The 17320-nt window shown below is 45.6% G+C and overlaps 1 protein-coding gene across 1 annotated transcript; it reads left to right on the top strand.

The window, feature by feature from the left end:
- The first annotated feature begins 13030 nt into the window (after positions 1 to 13030).
- Positions 13031 to 15962, top strand: LOC130435724 (uncharacterized). Its single transcript, XM_056766526.1, has 3 exons — positions 13031 to 13157; positions 13506 to 13894; positions 14002 to 15962. Exons 2-3 carry the CDS (start codon positions 13516 to 13518, stop codon positions 14871 to 14873), a joined length of 1251 nt encoding a protein of 416 aa, XP_056622504.1. The 5' UTR covers positions 13031 to 13157; positions 13506 to 13515; the 3' UTR covers positions 14874 to 15962.
- Positions 15963 to 17320: the final 1358 nt, after the last annotated feature.

The following is a 17320-nucleotide window of genomic DNA, read 5'->3' on the forward strand; positions in this document are numbered from 1 at the left end:
CTTGTTTCTCATTCACTTTATGTGACTAAACTTTATTGTATTTGTTGCTGGAAGCACAGGCTCACAGCACGTTTTCTGCTGAAAAGGGGGCAGAGACTTGCAGCTCACTTGCAATTAAAGAGACACACACACACACACCAAAACAGTGCGTTTCTCCACACATGCAAAAGTGGGAATGTAGCGCATGGTATATTAAAAGATCTGTGGTGTATTATGAGCCGAAACTTTTCAGACACATTACGTGGACCCCTATGATTTATATAACATTTGTGTAAAACTAGAAAAAAAAAATCACCCCTTTAAATATACTGATGAGCCTTGCCGGTGTCTTAGCTCGGTGGAGTCGCGCTGAAAGAGTCGCAGGTCTTGACACTCGTCGGTCGGTACACGAGGAGGGCAGATGCTTACCTCTTCTGGACGATTTCCTTGCTGACCAATTTCACGTAACTTTCTGCAGAGACCCGATGTGCTCGATGTACGGCAGCTCTTTGCTGTGCATGAGGTCTGTGTTGACCGTGTGGTGCTGGAGAAAGAATGACAAGAGTTTAAGTCATGACACGCATTTAAAGGTACAGTGTCTAGACTTTTGAAGGATTTATTTACCAAAATGTAATATATAATACAAAACTATGTTGTGTGTGGTGAAGAAATACCTTAAAAAATGAACCGAAATGTTTATATTACCTTACAATGAGCGATGTTATGTATATACACCGCATGAACACCCTTACATGTAATTTATCAAATTGCACGGCAATGTTTCCATAGTAGCACTACATGGACAAACTGAGCGTGTTTTGTAAAACGAAGGATGCACGGCACTATGTTCTTCTTCTTCGGCTGTGTTTTGGAGGCAGCTTGCAAAGCCACTACATAGAAGGATTGGCAAAATCCTTTGATAGCTTTAGCTAATAGATTGATAGCTTTAGCTAATAGATGAGCTGATCATCAAGTGAAGTAGCGTACATTAATAATCACTATAACGATTAGAGTAAATTTAATTAATTTATTTTTCTTTGTAAATAACCCTCATCACTTGACTTGCAAAGGTTATTCTCTGCTGTCTCAGACGACATTTACATTTACATTTACATTTAGTCATTTAGCAGACGCTTTTATCCAAAGCGACTTACAGATGGGGTAGGCAATGGAAGCAATTGGGACAGCATAAGTACAACAAAAGCATAAGTGAAATCAAAAAAGAAGACTGGTCTCATATAGCCTAACACAGTATACAGATTAATTCATTCATTCATTATTATTTTTTTCTTAAAGAGTTGAGAAGAAAATAGAGTTAGAACAGATCAGTCAGATGTTGACGCAAGAGATGTGTTTTCAGACGTTTCTTAAAGATGGCTACAGAATCTGCAGATCTTGTAGCAGTGTGTAGATCGTTCCATATAGGTGGAACAGATCCGGAGAAGGTGCGCGAGAGAGATTTTTTACCTTTTTGGGATGGGACCACAAGACGCAGTTCGTTTGCAGAGTGTAGGGATCTGGCGGGTACATATGTCTGCAGTAGCGAGCGAAGTTAAGGTGGTGCCGAACCAGTGGTGGTCTTGTAGGCCAGTAGCAGAATCTTGAATTTTATGCGAGCGACTATAGGGAGCCAATGTAGCTTCATGAATAGAGGAGTGACGTGTGCTCTCTTCGGTTCATTAAAGATAACTCTTGCCGCAGCATTCTGGATCATCTGTAGAGGTTTGGTTGTGCAAGCTGGAAGTCCACCCAGTAGCGCATTGCAGTAGTCCAGTCTGGACAGGACCAGAGCCTGTACTAGGACTTGCGTAGCATGCTCTGATAGGAAGGGTCTAATTTTCCTAATATTGTAGAGGATGAATCTACAGGACCAGGCGGTGCTAGCAATTTGATCTGTGAAGTTGAGCTGATCATCGATCACCACTGCCATGTTTCTTGCCTTTCTGGAAGATGTGATGGTTGATGAGCCAAGTTGAATGGAGAGGCTGTGATGAGTCTTTGTATCGGCCGGGATTGCAAGCAGTTCTGTCATTGAAACTTTCAGCTGCAGGTGATGGTCATTCATCCAGAGCGGGATGTCGGCTAGGCAAGCTGAGATGCGTGCAGAATCTTTTCGTCTGGGCGAAAAGAAAGGTAGAGTTGTGTATCATCCGCGTAGCAGTGATCGGAAAAGCCATGTTTCCGGATGACAGAGCCTAGGGATGACATGTATACAGAGAATAGCAACGGACCAAACACTGAGCCCTGAGAAACACCTGTGTCGAGATGTTGGGACTCAGACACCTCACCTCTCCAAGATACTCTAAAGGACCTACCCGAGAGGTAAGACTTGAACCATTGTAGCACCATTCTGGAGCCATCCCTTAGTCTTGAGGGTGGACAGGAGAATGTGATGGTTAACGGTGTCAAAGGCGGCAGATAGATCCAGTAGGATGAGAACAGATGAGTTAGAGGAAGCTCTTTCCAGTCTTAGGGCTTCAATGACAGAGAGCAGCGCAGTTTCAGTGGAATGACCGCTCTTGAAACCAGACTGGTTGCTGTCTTGGAGGTTGTTCTGGGTGAGAAAGGATGAGAGCTGGTTACATACAACATGTTCTAGAGTTTTCGCAACAAAGGGGGGGAGGGATACCGGTCTGTAGTTTTCTAACACTGCAGGATTAAGAGAAGGTTTTTTTAGTAGTGGGGTAATACGGGCCTCTTTGAAGAGTGTAGGAAATGTACCAGTGGTGAGAGATGAGTTGATAATGTGGGTCAGAGAGGGAACAACCGATGGGGAAATGGCCTGGAGGAGATGAGTGGGGATGGGATCTAGGGGGCAGGTAGTCGGGTGGTTCAAAGAAATGACTTTGGAAACGTCCTCTTCAGATACGAGAGAGAACGAGGGGAGCGAGCATGTGTCTGGGGATTGGGCGTGGTCAAGAGGCAGTGGCGCAGAGAATTGATTGCTGATGGCGGTCGTTTTCTTTACAAAGAACGACGCAAAATCGTCAGCTGTTAAGTCCGATGGATGTGTCCGATGGACATCTCTGTCCTGTGTCCGTAACTTCAGTCTGTTGTTCACCTGTGAGACATAGATTGCAATTATCAACACCACCGATAATGGCCGCTATCACTTACGGAACCCTTTTGTCCTGTGACGGCAACCGTAGCTTCTCTAATGGGAGGGGGGTAGCGGAGCTGTAGGTTGCAATTTCCTACATCGCCAATAGTGGCCTCTGAAACTTACACACAGAACATTTAAGCCCAATGAAGTGTCCAAATATAAAAATACATCCGACATACTAACCTTTTCAGGCTCTTCAGGTATTTGAGTGGAGTCTGTTTGGTCGATTTGGCCTCAGTGAGCTCACAGAGATCAAGCTTTGATTTCTCCCTGTTCCTCACAGACAACAGGGACGGCCGTTGTGGGTCCATGAAGGGGAGAAAACTAGCCACATTATCTACCTGAAAAGAAAGAAAAGCATTTTTAAAACACTTTCAAATGATATTCTCACCTCCTGTTTGAAATCTTCATTCTGGAGGTCTTTCTCCAGGTACGTGGCAAAGTCTTTCAGGAGCGGATGATCCAGGGAGTGTTTCTGATACAGTCCCTTCTCTGCCATCAGCTTCCTCGCATGACTCTTCCACTGCATGTCGGGCTCGCTGAAATGTGAAAAACAGAGCATGTTATAAAAGTGCATATAAGTGAGTAGAACAACGTTCAAAACAAAGAGCTTTATTCTCACATCTGAAAGGTCACTGCAAACTTCAGAGGGCTCAGTCTCCGCCACAGCTGGTGGTTCTGGGGTGGTGCCCGTGGACGACATTGGTGCCACTGCACCCGTCAGTGCTGGAGGAACATCAGTCACCACCACCTCAATCCACCTTTTAGAAAGAATTGAAACAAAGCTAAATTCACAGCTCCTGCAAATCACACAAACAAAAAGCAAGACGACACTGTAGTAGAGTAGGCGGGGCGAGACCGTGGTTCGAGTCCGGTGAGTAATTGTGAATTAGCGCCAGCTGTGCGCACACCGGCCTCGAATCACGTAGGAGATGGGAGCATATAAAAGGAACGAGCGACCGGACCGTCGAAGAGAGAGGACCAGGCCCGAACTTGTTTTACGTTTGTATTTATATTGGTATTTATATTTATGTTTATGTTTTGTTCGCCGGCGGTCGTCCGTGAGGGGCCGCCGGCTGTTATTATTTATATTAAAACTTGTTTAATGTTTTCCGGTTCCCGACTCCTTCCTTCTATTTTATTGAGATGTATTACAGACACATTTCTGCTTCACCAACCTGTCGATGGGACTGGAGTACAACATGATCTTTGCCAAGTGGCCAGAACTGAAGACTATGCCAGACTGCAGAATCTCCAGAGAATTGGCCTTGGCCTTCTCCACCAGCTCAGCGATGGCCTCAGATGTGTGAATGAAGCTGCAGCTTGATATAATGATCATGTGAATGGAGACATTAGCGAGTCAGAATCAGTCCAGGTCCAGTGCTGATCAAATTATGACTGATTTACGGCTCTTAAATAAATTAATTAAAAAACACTGTTAACCATTTCTGTAGACATTACAGTATTACTGGCAGTAGTTTGTTCAAAGATAACTGAACATTAAACATCAACAAATATTTATCTTGACAGAAAAAAAAAGTTTGTTACTTTCACCCCTTTGAAACCCTTTTAAACTCTTGAGCTTTTATTTATTTTTGCTAGAAAACAAGACAAAAATGCTATACAAATCTTGTCAACTTACCTTTGAGAAGCCATTCTTGATTGAAGAAGAAGGTTTTCCAAAAACTGCATCAAAAGAATCTGCGTCGGATGTTCTAGCAGAAAGTGGGTGACTGGTCCTGTGGGGTCTCCTCGTTTATATCTACCTGAGAGGGAGGGTCTGAAATTGGGAGGGGCTTCATCAATCATGTCAGTTTCAAACAAGATTTTAAATAAAGTGAAATTAATTTATAGTACATATACTTGTATTTTTGTTAAAGTGACTTTTTTGTTCAAGTTTACCAAAGCAAGTGAGTGCACATGAGCCTCAGTTTCACCAGACTTTAGACCTTATGAACAAAGGGTCACCAAGTGTTGTATCAAGTTTGGTCATGATACAGCACATTATTTTTGGAGGGGTCTGTGAGTTTTTTAGCCGCCCTACCACCAAAATCCACTAGGGGGCCCATAGGCTTCCATTGGTTTTAACACTTGGTCTGAAATTTGACCACAACAGACATTGAGATGCTTTTTGTTTATTATTTTTTTAATTTTCCAATTAACAGACACATTGAAAAATACAAAAGCACAGAAACAATATGAAACAATACATTTGTATGAAACTATACTTTTGATGCACACTAATTTATGAATCAATTATCATTTCTGTATCAACTTCTCTTCTGAAATAGATTATTATTCGAGACACTGATCAGATGTGTATTCAAGAGTCTCAGAGCTTTCCAATAATATATAGTTTGTCGTGATTCGATTAGAAATTAACGCACAATATTGACGCAAACTTCGCGTTATGTTTCCCATATACGGGACAATGACGGTTAACAACAAACAAGTACAATAACCTAACACAAGAAAGATTCATAGTTCATGTTGTGCTCTTTGTGTTTTTTTATTTTCGACATTCACTAAAACAAATGATTCTTACCTTAAAGTTGTGTTGTGGGTTGTTTGTAATTCAGGCACGGGCAACGCCATGTTTGTTTACGCGGCAGCATTCTGGGAATTGTAGTACCTCCGTGCTAGTAAAGACGTTAGGTCAGCAAGTCGCTTTTTATTCAACGTATATATAATGAACTACTAAATATATTTATATATCGCAAATGTGCATTGGACTACGTGCACAAACAATGATTTACTGCGTTCGCCTCTTATTCCCCACACTCAAATTCCCAGAATGCTTTGCAGCGTAAACAAACATGGCGGCGCCCTTGAATGAAGGAATTTGAACGAATGAACAGTACAAACAGTAAAACACGAGAGAAACCAAGCGTGTAGATAAACCAGAAACAACGTCGGAGTGTCTTTAAACCCCTCCGGTTTTAAAGGAAATGGGGAACTACTTTCTTCCGCCACGAATCCAAACCCAGCATACCTCCGCTACCGAGGCCAAACAATCACTTCCTTTATATTTGCGCTGTGCTGAGAGAGACTTTTAAAAGTCAACTCACCAGGAATGTGTTAATCCCATTTCTATTCTCTTGATCGAGACCCTCGCGTCCCACTCTGTAACATTTTTAAACAATGAGTGCAGAGCGCTGTCAATCAATTGCTATAGACACCGCCAACACGTCCTCCAATTATCATGGTGTTTTTCCGCCACCTAGTGGCCATTTTCCAGTATTGAAGTTTGCGCATTGTTGTGATTTACAGGTGAAACTCGAATAATTCGAATATCGAGCAAAAGTTCATTTATTTCACTAATGCAACTTAAAAGGTGAAACTAATATATGAGATAGACTCATTACATGCAAAGCAAGATAGTTCAAGCCGTGATTTGTCATAATTGTGATGATTATGGCTTCATGAAAACCCCAAATCCACAATCTCAGAAAATGAGAATATTGTGAAAAGGTGCAATATTCTAGACTAAAAGTGTCCCACTCGAATCAGCTGATTAAGCCAAAACACCTGCAAAGGGTTCCTGAGCCTTTAAATGGTCTCTCAGTCTGGATCAGTATGAATCACAATCATGGGAAAGACTGCTGACCTGACAGTTGTGCAGAAAACCATCATTGACACCCTCCATAAGGAGGGAAAGCCTCAAAAGGTAATTGCAGAAGAAGTTGGATGTTCCCAAAGTGCTGTATCAAAGCACATTAATAGAAAGTTATGTGGAAGGGAAAAGTGTGGAAGAAAAAGGTGCACAAGCAGCCTGGAGAGGATTGTCAGGAAAAGGCCATTCACAAGTGTTGGGGACTTTCACAAGGAGTGGACTGAGGCTGGAGTCAGTGCATCAAGAGCCACCACACACAGACGGATCCTGGACATGGGCTTCCAATGTCGTATTCCTCTTGTCAATGTAAGGTGGTGAAATATGTGAGAAAAGAAGAACCACCAACCACCCACTGGCCCAATGGCGGAGTCCAAGTGGCATGGCGAAGGCATGCGCGCGTTCTGTCTTTCCAGCGCTCTGGGTTGTTATAGTTAATGTTATTTTAACTTTGCATAACTTATCTGACTCCAAAAGATAAAAAGGAAACCTTGTTGAATGATATTATTTGTATATGATTATTATACGTGATAATAATCATGCAATTTTGGTCAATGTTTGATTCTTCTGCCTTATTGTAAATTACACTCCTTCATCCGATTCATGCTTAGAGTCTCGCGCCGGCCGTTACACGCGGATCTCACGGTCACAAACTCGTCAGTCTTGGTCACTGCCAGAGGTTCTATGACTAGTAATACTCAGAAAGCATTATTTTATCTAGTTCCCTTAGACTATAAAAACTTAATCAAAGTAATGATTTTTTTTTAAACAGAGGTCATGACCACTCCATAGAGATAAATAGACCAATCTTACTTCCTCTGATGGTAGCTCTGTATAATCATGCCATAGTTTCCTATGTACACTTAGTTAGAATAATATTCCAATAACCAGAGGTTTGAGACTTTTCTCATTTAGATTGGTCAGACAACATATGTGCTGTTCTAAAGGGAAACATTGGCCCCTACGGTCTAAGTACACTTAACTAATGCCAAGTAGTTAGCCGGAGCTCTAAAATCTCAGCTGGCGTGCCCCAATACTCCACCTAATAGAGGATTTTAGTCCGTCACTAACCTGAACGTAGATTTGCGCTAACAAAGGATATAGTGTGATCTACTAAAGTTCATAAACTCAGAATATTGCAGAACAAACTCAAACATGGCAATTTATTAGTCAGGTAAATGTCTCTTGCCAATTACAATTCAATTCAGAGAATAAAAAAAAAAAACATAAATTCCTCAAAGATTAGTCTACGAGTCTAAGACGCATACCTGACAGTAGAAAAAGATGCGATCGGAAAAAACACAGTTCTGTGTGTCTGAAGGCACCATGAGGTTCATCTTAGTAAGAATGCCCCAGAACATTTGACCAGCTTCCCTTAAATACTCAGACCAAAATATCCTTCCTCTCTGACATCCATGTCTGCAGGATAGTTAGATCTATCAGTTTTGGCATATGAACAATATGGAACACTACTATGTTATCATTTGGATCTATAACAAGATAGTCAAATCTATCAGATCTATCATACCGAGTGGTGACATCTGACTTATCAATGTGTTCAAATCTTTGGTAAACTATTTGTCTTTGGAAAAACTACATTTTTCATCCTGAGATTGACAATTGCAAGAATTGCCCATAACCATGATGGCCAACCAAAGAATATTGGGTTATAAATGATGTTTAATTAACAAAGTTCGGGAGGAGCCGAAGCATATAATCAGCCGGCTGGTCTACAATCAGCAATCACAACGTATACACAATCAGCCCTAGCGAGCTCGCTAATAAATAAGGAAACCATCTTACCTGTTCGATCTCATTAGATTAAGCATCAACTTGAAGTTCGACGCTATGTCCGAGACCCCCGTCATCGACGACGCACCGATATACCGCAACCCTTCAGCGCCGATGAGCGTGTCCCATCTTTCCAGCTCGGGATCGGATCCAGTAGAAGATTCCCCGGCTTCATCACGCGGCCGCCAGCTCCGACGTTCCGCACCTCGCAAGGCTAAAACCAGAGGTGACACTTCATCACCTGCCCCAGAGAGACGTCCGCCGCCTTCACCGGCTGCTTCCTATACCTCTACTCACGACACGATACCCGCCATCCAGAAATGGACCGTCCAGGGCCTACGGCTGGCTCTATCCAATGCGGACGTCGAGTTCCATAGGCGGATGACCAAGGCGGAGCTTTACTGCCTCTACGTTTCTTCCCTGGCCGACACCGCCCCACCGAAGTCAGCTCCACAAAAGACCACTGACAAGCCGGGCAAGGCTCGTGGTTCCCCCTATTCCCGACCCGGGCAATCCACCAATGCGGCTCGTCGTGGCCGTCCGCCGGCAAGCCGGCACAGCAGGCCCTCCGTGAGCGCAGGTTCCGCCACGGATTTCCAGGACGCCACGAACCGTCCGGTCGAAGGCTTCCAGCAACTCGTCCCTCTAGCTGTAGGCCAGCTCCAACCTCCAGCCAACATCCCGCCAGAAGTAAACAGCGCGGGCCGCATAAGAAACGTTGGCTCGACAGCACCCGGAGCTCCGGTGCGTTCTCACCCATTCCCCGCCCCTGGCTCTTGGCCCGCTGCACCCCCATCGACTACTAGCGCGAGGCTGCCTCAGCTAGCGATGCAGGGACCGGTCCTCAGCCAGTTCACCGCCCCCTTAGAAGCCACCGCTAGCGCGAGCATGACTCCGCTAGCCGCTCAGGCGGCTGCAATCCCCTCCATTTTCTCTCTCCCGCAGAGCCGACCAAATTTCACATTGGCTACGGCGACAGCAATGCCAGTGCCGGTTAACGCACCAGCGTTGGAACCGCCTCCAGTTTCCGGGAACATCAGATCGCAGATCTTGACAGGTGCGGACACAGATCTTTATTCACTCCTCTCACCTTTATCACCTCCGTCAACCGAGCGGCAGATCACTTACGGCGATCTGTCGCTCACGCTAAAAAATCAGTCACCCAGCCACACCCGCACGCTTCTTTCCCCGAATTTACCGTTGCTTTTTCCCGCTACACTGACGTGATCTGCACTGCGTTCCCTCATAGGAGACGCGAGCTGGGCGATTATCTCGCTATCGTGGCAGAGCTCGCTCTCTCCTATGGGGGCGCGCATTTCTACACGTATCACAAACTTTTTTCTGCCAAATGTGCCATTCGTGTGGCTCAGTGGAACCAGTGCCCCTACTGGGGAGCATTGGACACTGAGCTGCATAACAGGGTTTTCCTGGGCGTCCGCAATATTTCATGTGCGGTATGTCGCTCAGTAGCGCATACCACAATCGATTGTCCCCTAGTCACCCCCTCTCTTCCCCCACGCTCAGCTTCGCCTCCCAAATCTACCTGCTCTGTTCCGCGCCTGCCAACTCGCCCAGTTCACCAAACCCAGGGGCAACCCACCAATTTGGAGGCTTGCAGGAATTTCAACGTCGGAAGATGCGCCAGGCAACGTTGTCGCTTCCTGCACGTTTGCTCATTTTGTAGCGGAGCACACGCTCGAATCGTGTACCCGTTGCCTCAAACACAGAATAAAAACCTAAAAAATTACCTTTCGACTCCCGTGAACATTTCTTGTTTGTCTTCCGAATTGTCCTCGCACCCCGACTTTCAGTTCACTGACTATCTTCTGACCGGTCTCTCGAACGGTTTCGACCCAGGCGTCATCAGTCTTCCATCACACAGCTTAATATGCCCCAACCTCCAGTCTGCGCTCGCCGAACCAGAGTCAGTCGATCTCCTCATTAAAAAAGAGATCGACGCTAATTTCATTATTGGCCCCTTCGACGCTCCCCCTTTTACTGCATTTCGCATCAGCCCCATTGGCATAGCAACACGTAAATTCTCTGGATTTCTAAGATGTTCAGAAATTTCCACAACATCCATTTTCAACCCCCTAACTCACCCAACGGTATCCGACCTGTCAGTAGTCGATTCAGAGACGATGTCATTCTCCATTAAACAGAGCAAGACGGACCAAACCAGGAGAGGACATTTCATCTATATATTCAATCTCCACTCACCAATTCAACCTTACCAGACCCTCCTAGCCTACCTCCACTTCAGGAAATCCCAGACCAAAACCGCAACGGATCCTCTATTCATCGACGAGTCTAACCGCCCAGCTACACGCTTCTGGTTCCAAAAGCACCTAAAAGCTGTCCTGCTCCTATCCGGTATCCCCGCAGACCACTTTTCCGGCCACTCCTTCCGCATAGGCGCAGCAACCACAGCAGCCCAAAAAGGCCTCTCGCAGTCTCAAATCCAAGCACTAGGGCGCTGGACATCGGAAGCTTTCAAGAGCTACATCAGGTCAGATCGCTCTATCATCAGGGAAGCCCATCGAACCCTCATTTCCAAAATCATCTAGAGAATCCATACTTCACACACACAAGCTCGAACATCCTCCATGCCAGCCTAAATCTCTCTAACAGGAGATCTCACCACTGCTTCAACCGGCTCAGGGGCCAGTGCCCAAGTCTAAGGCTTTGCAGCAGCAGATTTAACAGCAGGAGCCAACATCGCAGCAGCGACTACCCTGGCAGAGACCAGCACTCCCATTCCAAGCAAAGAAGTCAGCGTCACAACCGCCTCAGCCAAGGCCAGCATTTCCACTTCAGGCATGGAACCAAGTGCTGCAACTAGGAATCATCCGCAGCACTTCTGTCACAAGCGCCAAAGCCAGCGTTGCAGCAGGGATCGGCTCCACAGACGCCCATGGTTCCATGTAAGAAGCAGAAACCAGCGTTGCAGAAGGGATCGGCTCCACAGACGCCCATGGTTCCATGTAAGGCACAGAAACCAGCGTTGCAGAAGGGATTGGCTCCTCAGACGCCTATGCACCTACCACAAGCGCCGAAGCCAGCGTCGCAGCAGCGATCGCCTCCGCAAAGGCCCTTGCTTCCATCTAGGGCGCAGAAGCCAGCATCACCGCAGTGACCGCCTCCACAGAGGCCAGCGCTTCCATCTAATGCGCAGAAGCCAGCGTCGCCGCAGCGATCGCCTCCAAAGAGGCCAGCGCTTCCATCTAATGCGCAGAAGCCAGCGTCGCCGCAGCGATCGCCTCCACAGATGCCAGCGCTTCCATCTAATGCGCAGAAGCCAGCGTCGCCGCAGCGATCGCCTCCCAAAGGCCAGTGCTACCATATAATGCGCAGAAGCCAGCGTCGCCGCAGCGACCGCCTACGCAGAGGCCAGCGCTTCCATCTAAGGCGGCGAAGCCAGCATCGCCGCAGCGATCGCCTCCGCAGAGGCCAGAGCTTGCGCTTCGCTTCCTGCCACCTACGACTTTCCACGGAAGCAAGCATTACAGCATGATCACCCCAGCAGGAGCCTCCGTCAGGCGCTCCACTACAGCCGGCTCCCTCCTTCAGTCGCCTCTTTCCAGTATAAGTCTCAACAACAGGGACACACACAAAGCCATGTTCATTCTGGACGGTTCCCGAAAAATCCATATTAGGAACTCTCCCTACGCTCTACTACCAGCCACTCGTGGATTCAAACTTCTCATCACTGCAGCAGACACCTTTCACCTTCTCAGTCTCAACCATCCTCGGAGGAACCCCTACCCCTTCTTGTCTCATAACGAACCACATCTCCTAAGGAGCCCTCATCCTCTCGTCTCTACCCGAACGCAGGCCACGCCTCCGCAGCGCTCAGCATCGCTTTGGGGGGTATGCGTACTCCGGCGGCTGTCCCACTTTCTCGCTTTATGGGGGTGTGCTCTGGGCTCAGACCGGTTCCGAGCTCGGCGCACTCACTCGTACCAAGGTAGAGTGTTTCGGGCTCGGATAGATCTGGCGAGCTCGGAGCCCGCTTCCCGGACAACACGCCAAATACGCATTACCTTCATAACCAAGCTCTATCATTATCCCTATCAGCATCACTGTTATCTGTGTAGGTGAACTCGTGAAATGATGTTTAATTAACAAAGTTCGGGAGGAGCCGAAGCATATAATCAGCCGGCTGGTCTACAATCAGCAATCACAACGTATACACAATCAGCCCTAGCGAGCTCGCTAATAAATAAGGAAACCATCTTACCTGTTCGATCTCATAAGATTAAGCATCCCTCCTCCACCCCGGCTCCTCTCCAAAGCTCAATATCCCGCAGGAACCCCGGGGGGTGTGCTCTGGGCTCAGACCGGTTCCGAGCTCGGCGCACTCACTCGTACCAAGGTAGAGTGTTTCGGGCTCGGATAGATCTGGCGAGCTCGGAGCCCGCTTCCCGGACAACACGCCAAATACGCATTACCTTCATAACCAAGCTCTATCATTATCCCTATCAGCATCACTGTTATCTGTGTAGGTGAACTCGTGAATCAACTCAGTAGGGGAGAGTGGGGTAAAGCGAGACATCGGGTAATGTGAGACACCCCCTGTATCTAGGCAACGGAACACATTTGTGGTCATGTGACCATTATGTTTTTGAGCAAAATTCCCCTTGGCCATGAAGAAGAAGACCTCATGCTGCTGTGGTAAGCATATTTTTTTCACAAAAATATATTTTTTGCTGGTAAAAGTAAATTTTCTTGCTGTCAACTTAATCAACTGTTGTGCCAAAGCAAATTGATTCAGGTAGAAAAACTTATATCATACATGTTGATGAACTACCAACATATAAAACCTTGTGATGATGCTAGCTGAAGATTAGCCTGAATTTCTAAGAGAGATAGTTTTTTTCTAAAATATGGCGGTGGGGTAAAGTGAGACAAATGCTGTGGGGTAAAGTGAGACATGAGGCACAAGTTCAGTTTAGTCTAAAACATATGTTAATGTAATATTACATTACATATGTTTTATTTTTAATGTCATAAACACTGCAGAAAAACCACCATGCCAAGGCAATACACCAGGAAGACAACCTGGGGTAAAACACCCCTTGAGGAGATGGAGAGTGCAGCCGCTGAGGTCAAGGAAGGAAAGAAGTCTCTAAGAGCAGCTGCAAGGGATAGAAATATTGATAAGTCAAGCCTCCTAAGATTTATTAAGAAAAAAGAGAAAGGGGAAGTAAAATCAGTAGCCTGGGGTGCAGTAGCTGAGGCAAAGAGAATATTCACAGATGAGATGGAGGAGGAGCTTGCCAAACACTTGAAACAACTCGCTGAACAGTTCCATGGCCTTCCTCCAATTAAGTGCCGTCAACTGGCATTTGAATACGCAGAGAAAAATTATATACCTGTCCCTGCCAATTGGACAAAGACACAATGTGCAGGTAGGCTAGGGTGTGCAAGAGATCACATGATTCTGTAGGTTAACTAAGGCCAACTGATCTTGCCACAAAGCTAAATCGTATTGATAATAATGAATTGTTTACTCTAGGTGAAGATTGGTTTGGCAGCTTCCTAGCACGCCGCCATCTCTCTGTCCGAACTCCAGAGGCAACATCCCTGGGAAGGGCTACAGCCTTCAATAAAACTACAGTCGGGGAGTTCTTTGACAATCTGGCTGTGTGTGCAGTGAATGCTACTGGGAATGCCATACCTCCCATGTTTATCTTCCCCAGAGTTAAGTTTAAGGACTGCTTCATTATAGGAGCACCCCCAGGAGCCAAAGGTACCTCCACCAGAACGGGATGGATGAATGAAGACACCTGGGCTGAGTTCCTTGAACACCTGATACAGCACACTAACTGCAACCCTGACCATCCCATGCTGCTAATCCTGGATAATCTTAAGGCTCACATCTCACTCAAGGCAGTAGAAATGGCCAAGAGCAACGGTATTGTTCTGCTCACCCTCCCACTCCACACGTCCCATCGCATGCAGCCTCTCGATGTGACCGTGTATGGCCCATTCAAGATCCAATACAGCCGAGCTCTTGATGGGTGGATGAGATCAAACCCTGGTAAAACACTCTCGATTTACCAGATTGCAGGACTTGTGAATGAGGCCTTCATGTCAGCAGTGACACCACGCAACATCATTTCTGGATTTAGGTCCACTGGGATTTTCCCATATAACCGAGAAATTTTCCCTGATGAAGCGTTTGCACCATCTATGGTGTCAGACCGGCCAAACCCTGAGCTGCACCCTGCCACTGCAGATGATCCACCCCCTGCAGATGATTTGGATGGTCCACCCCCTGCAGATGATCCCCCTTCAGATGAACCACCCGCTGCATATAATTCACTTGCGGATGCTAATCCTTTCACTGCGCATGGTTCACATGGATGTGCCTCGCCAGCTGACTAAGATGTGCAATGTGTTCCCAGCCAACCTGGATATGTCTCTCCTCGTGAAATCCTACCACTTCGCAAATTTCCCCCCAGAAAACAAACCAAACGAAAGCGTGTGAAGACAGCCATCCTAACTTATACTCCTGAGAAGCAGGCAATTGAAAAGGCTTATAAAGAAAGACAAAAGAAACTGGCAGGGGAAAAGAAAAATAGAAAAAAAGAAAAGGGAAAACTGAAAAAGAAAGCAACCAAAAAGAAAATCATAGTTAGCAGCTCTGAGGAGAGTGATGTCCCTGTCCCAATTGATAATGTGTCTGACAAAGAGAGCTCTGAGGATGAGAGAAGTGATTCAGGGAACACAGATCTGTCCGTGGGTGACTTTGTCATATTTAACTTTGCAACCAAACACAGGAGCGTCCGTTACATTGGCATGGTTGAGAAAGTTGAGGATCATGAAATACTTGCACAATTTCTCAGAAGAATCCAGGCAAACACGAAAGTGTGGGAGAGACCCACGTTTGCTGTAAAGGAAAATGATGTGGCACATGTTCCTAAAAGTGATGTGGTGAAGAAGCTGCCACAACCTAAAAGGCCTGGAGGAACCACACGGAGAGAGCAACTCTTCATCTTTCCCTGTAACCTTCAGGGCTGGAATGTAGAGTAGACATAGTTGTAGAGTTGTAGACAGCAGGCTGGTGTTCTAATCCAGGTGGGTCTAGTCCTGTGTTCCAGGCTGTTCTAGTTGGTTCTGATTGTCTTTTGGACAATCCTGGACACTAGCTGGCTCTAAGGGTCCTTTGTTCTGACCCCCAGACTGCGTTCTAATCTAACTGGTTCTATCTGTCATTTGAATGTTAATTAAAACATTTTGAATTATATTATGTTGTATTTGATTTGTTCAGAGTTACTGTACTTTCAAGTTACTTATTTTTTTCAAAATAATGTGCTTAACTGACCAATCGCCATGATTCTGTTACTAGTCCAACATTACTTCTGGAATGTGTGGTTGTCAAACTAGCTGTCAGGATTCTAACTGTTACAACATGTGTTGTTATGGTAGTTTCAGAGTGGAAAAAGTTAGTGGATCAGTTTACCCCCAGCTGGTTCACTTTACCCCCTTGATTTTTCTGGTCTGTCTCAGTTTACCCTTAAGCTGGGGTAAAGTGAGACACAACAAGACCACTTTTTTAAAAACAATCATATTTTCACTGCCCTTCGTCCTGAATACATTCTGGTAATTTCCATTGCTATGAAACATCCTGAATTAATGGGAAATGTGTAAATTTTACTAATATATCATTTTAGCTCGCTTAGAGGGGAGCAAATGTAAAAAACGTCTCACTTTACCCCACTCTCTCCTTCGCCCAAAGGGGTCTAAAGAGAGACTTTTGCTCTTTAAGGCCAAAGGATTCAAAGTTATAACCAGTTGTACACTTGTCAGGACCAATAGATGGATCTGTGTCTAGTCTTCAATTACATATGTGTTTTGTATCATTTTTTATCATTCGTTGTGAAATTAGTAAGAATTGAAATAATGAAATCATGAAATCTAGCACATGTGGTATGGAAGGATAGTAACATTTCTAAATATTGCTTCAAAACAAACTTTTAGTGTATATTTAAGATTGGGACATTAACAAATGAATCAACAGATGAAAAAACACACACAAAACCAGAATTTACAATGCCACCAAAGAGCAAAACAACAAACATATAGCTGTAAAATCTTTTATCTCACCAGTGCTTGTCAGCAACTCATTGACACTTCACAAATCAGTGTCACTGTTCAATATGTAGGTGATTGTTCAAAGGTACACTAAACATTATTATTAAATGTGTTTTAATATGGATGAACTTGAGCTAAATTGTATGATTCTGGATAGGTGGGGGTCAATGTGGTCTGTAAAAATCAAAATTTGTTTTTGCTCAGGTTAATGAAGTGTCTCTGCTCACATCATCATAGGAGTCGGAGACAATGTAGTTATTGTTGTTGTAATGTAATTGTTCTTTCATTTTAAATATCTGTCTTACCATCTATATAAACATCTGTTATTTTCTGATTTGTTACATTTTATTTCATTTTATTTATTTATCCATCCATCCATTTTCTACCGCCTATCCGGGGCCGGGTCGCGGGGGCAGCAGTCTAAGCAGGGATGCCCAGACTTCCCTCTCCCTAGCCACTTCATCCAGCTCTTCCGGGGGGACACCGAGGCGTTCCCAGGCCAGCCGGGAGACATAGTCCCTCCAGCGTGTCCTAGGTCTTCCCCGGGGTCTTCTCCCGGTGGGACATGCCCGGAACACCTTACCGGGAAGGCGTCCAGGGGGCATCCGGAAAAGATGCCCGAGCCACCTCAGCTGGCCCCTCTCGATGTGGAGGAGTAGCGGATCTACTCTGAGCTCCTCCCGAGTGACCGAGCTTCTCACCCTATCTCTAAGGGATCGCCCGGCCACCCTGCGGAG

Source organism: Triplophysa dalaica, chromosome 14 (assembly GCF_015846415.1).
Source record: "Triplophysa dalaica isolate WHDGS20190420 chromosome 14, ASM1584641v1, whole genome shotgun sequence".
Classification (NCBI taxonomy): Eukaryota; Metazoa; Chordata; class Actinopteri; order Cypriniformes; family Nemacheilidae; genus Triplophysa; species Triplophysa dalaica.

What these genes read in the sequence shown, in the direction of transcription:
- LOC130435724 (XM_056766526.1), top strand. Translation starts at nt 13,516, where the DNA reads ATGCCAAGGCAATACACCAGGAAGACAACCTGGGGTAAAACACCCCTT. An exon ending in GACAAAGACACAATGTGCAG is followed by an intron (nt 13,895 to 14,001) that starts GTAGGCTAGGGT and finishes TGTTTACTCTAG; the next exon opens with GTGAAGATTGGTTTGGCAGC.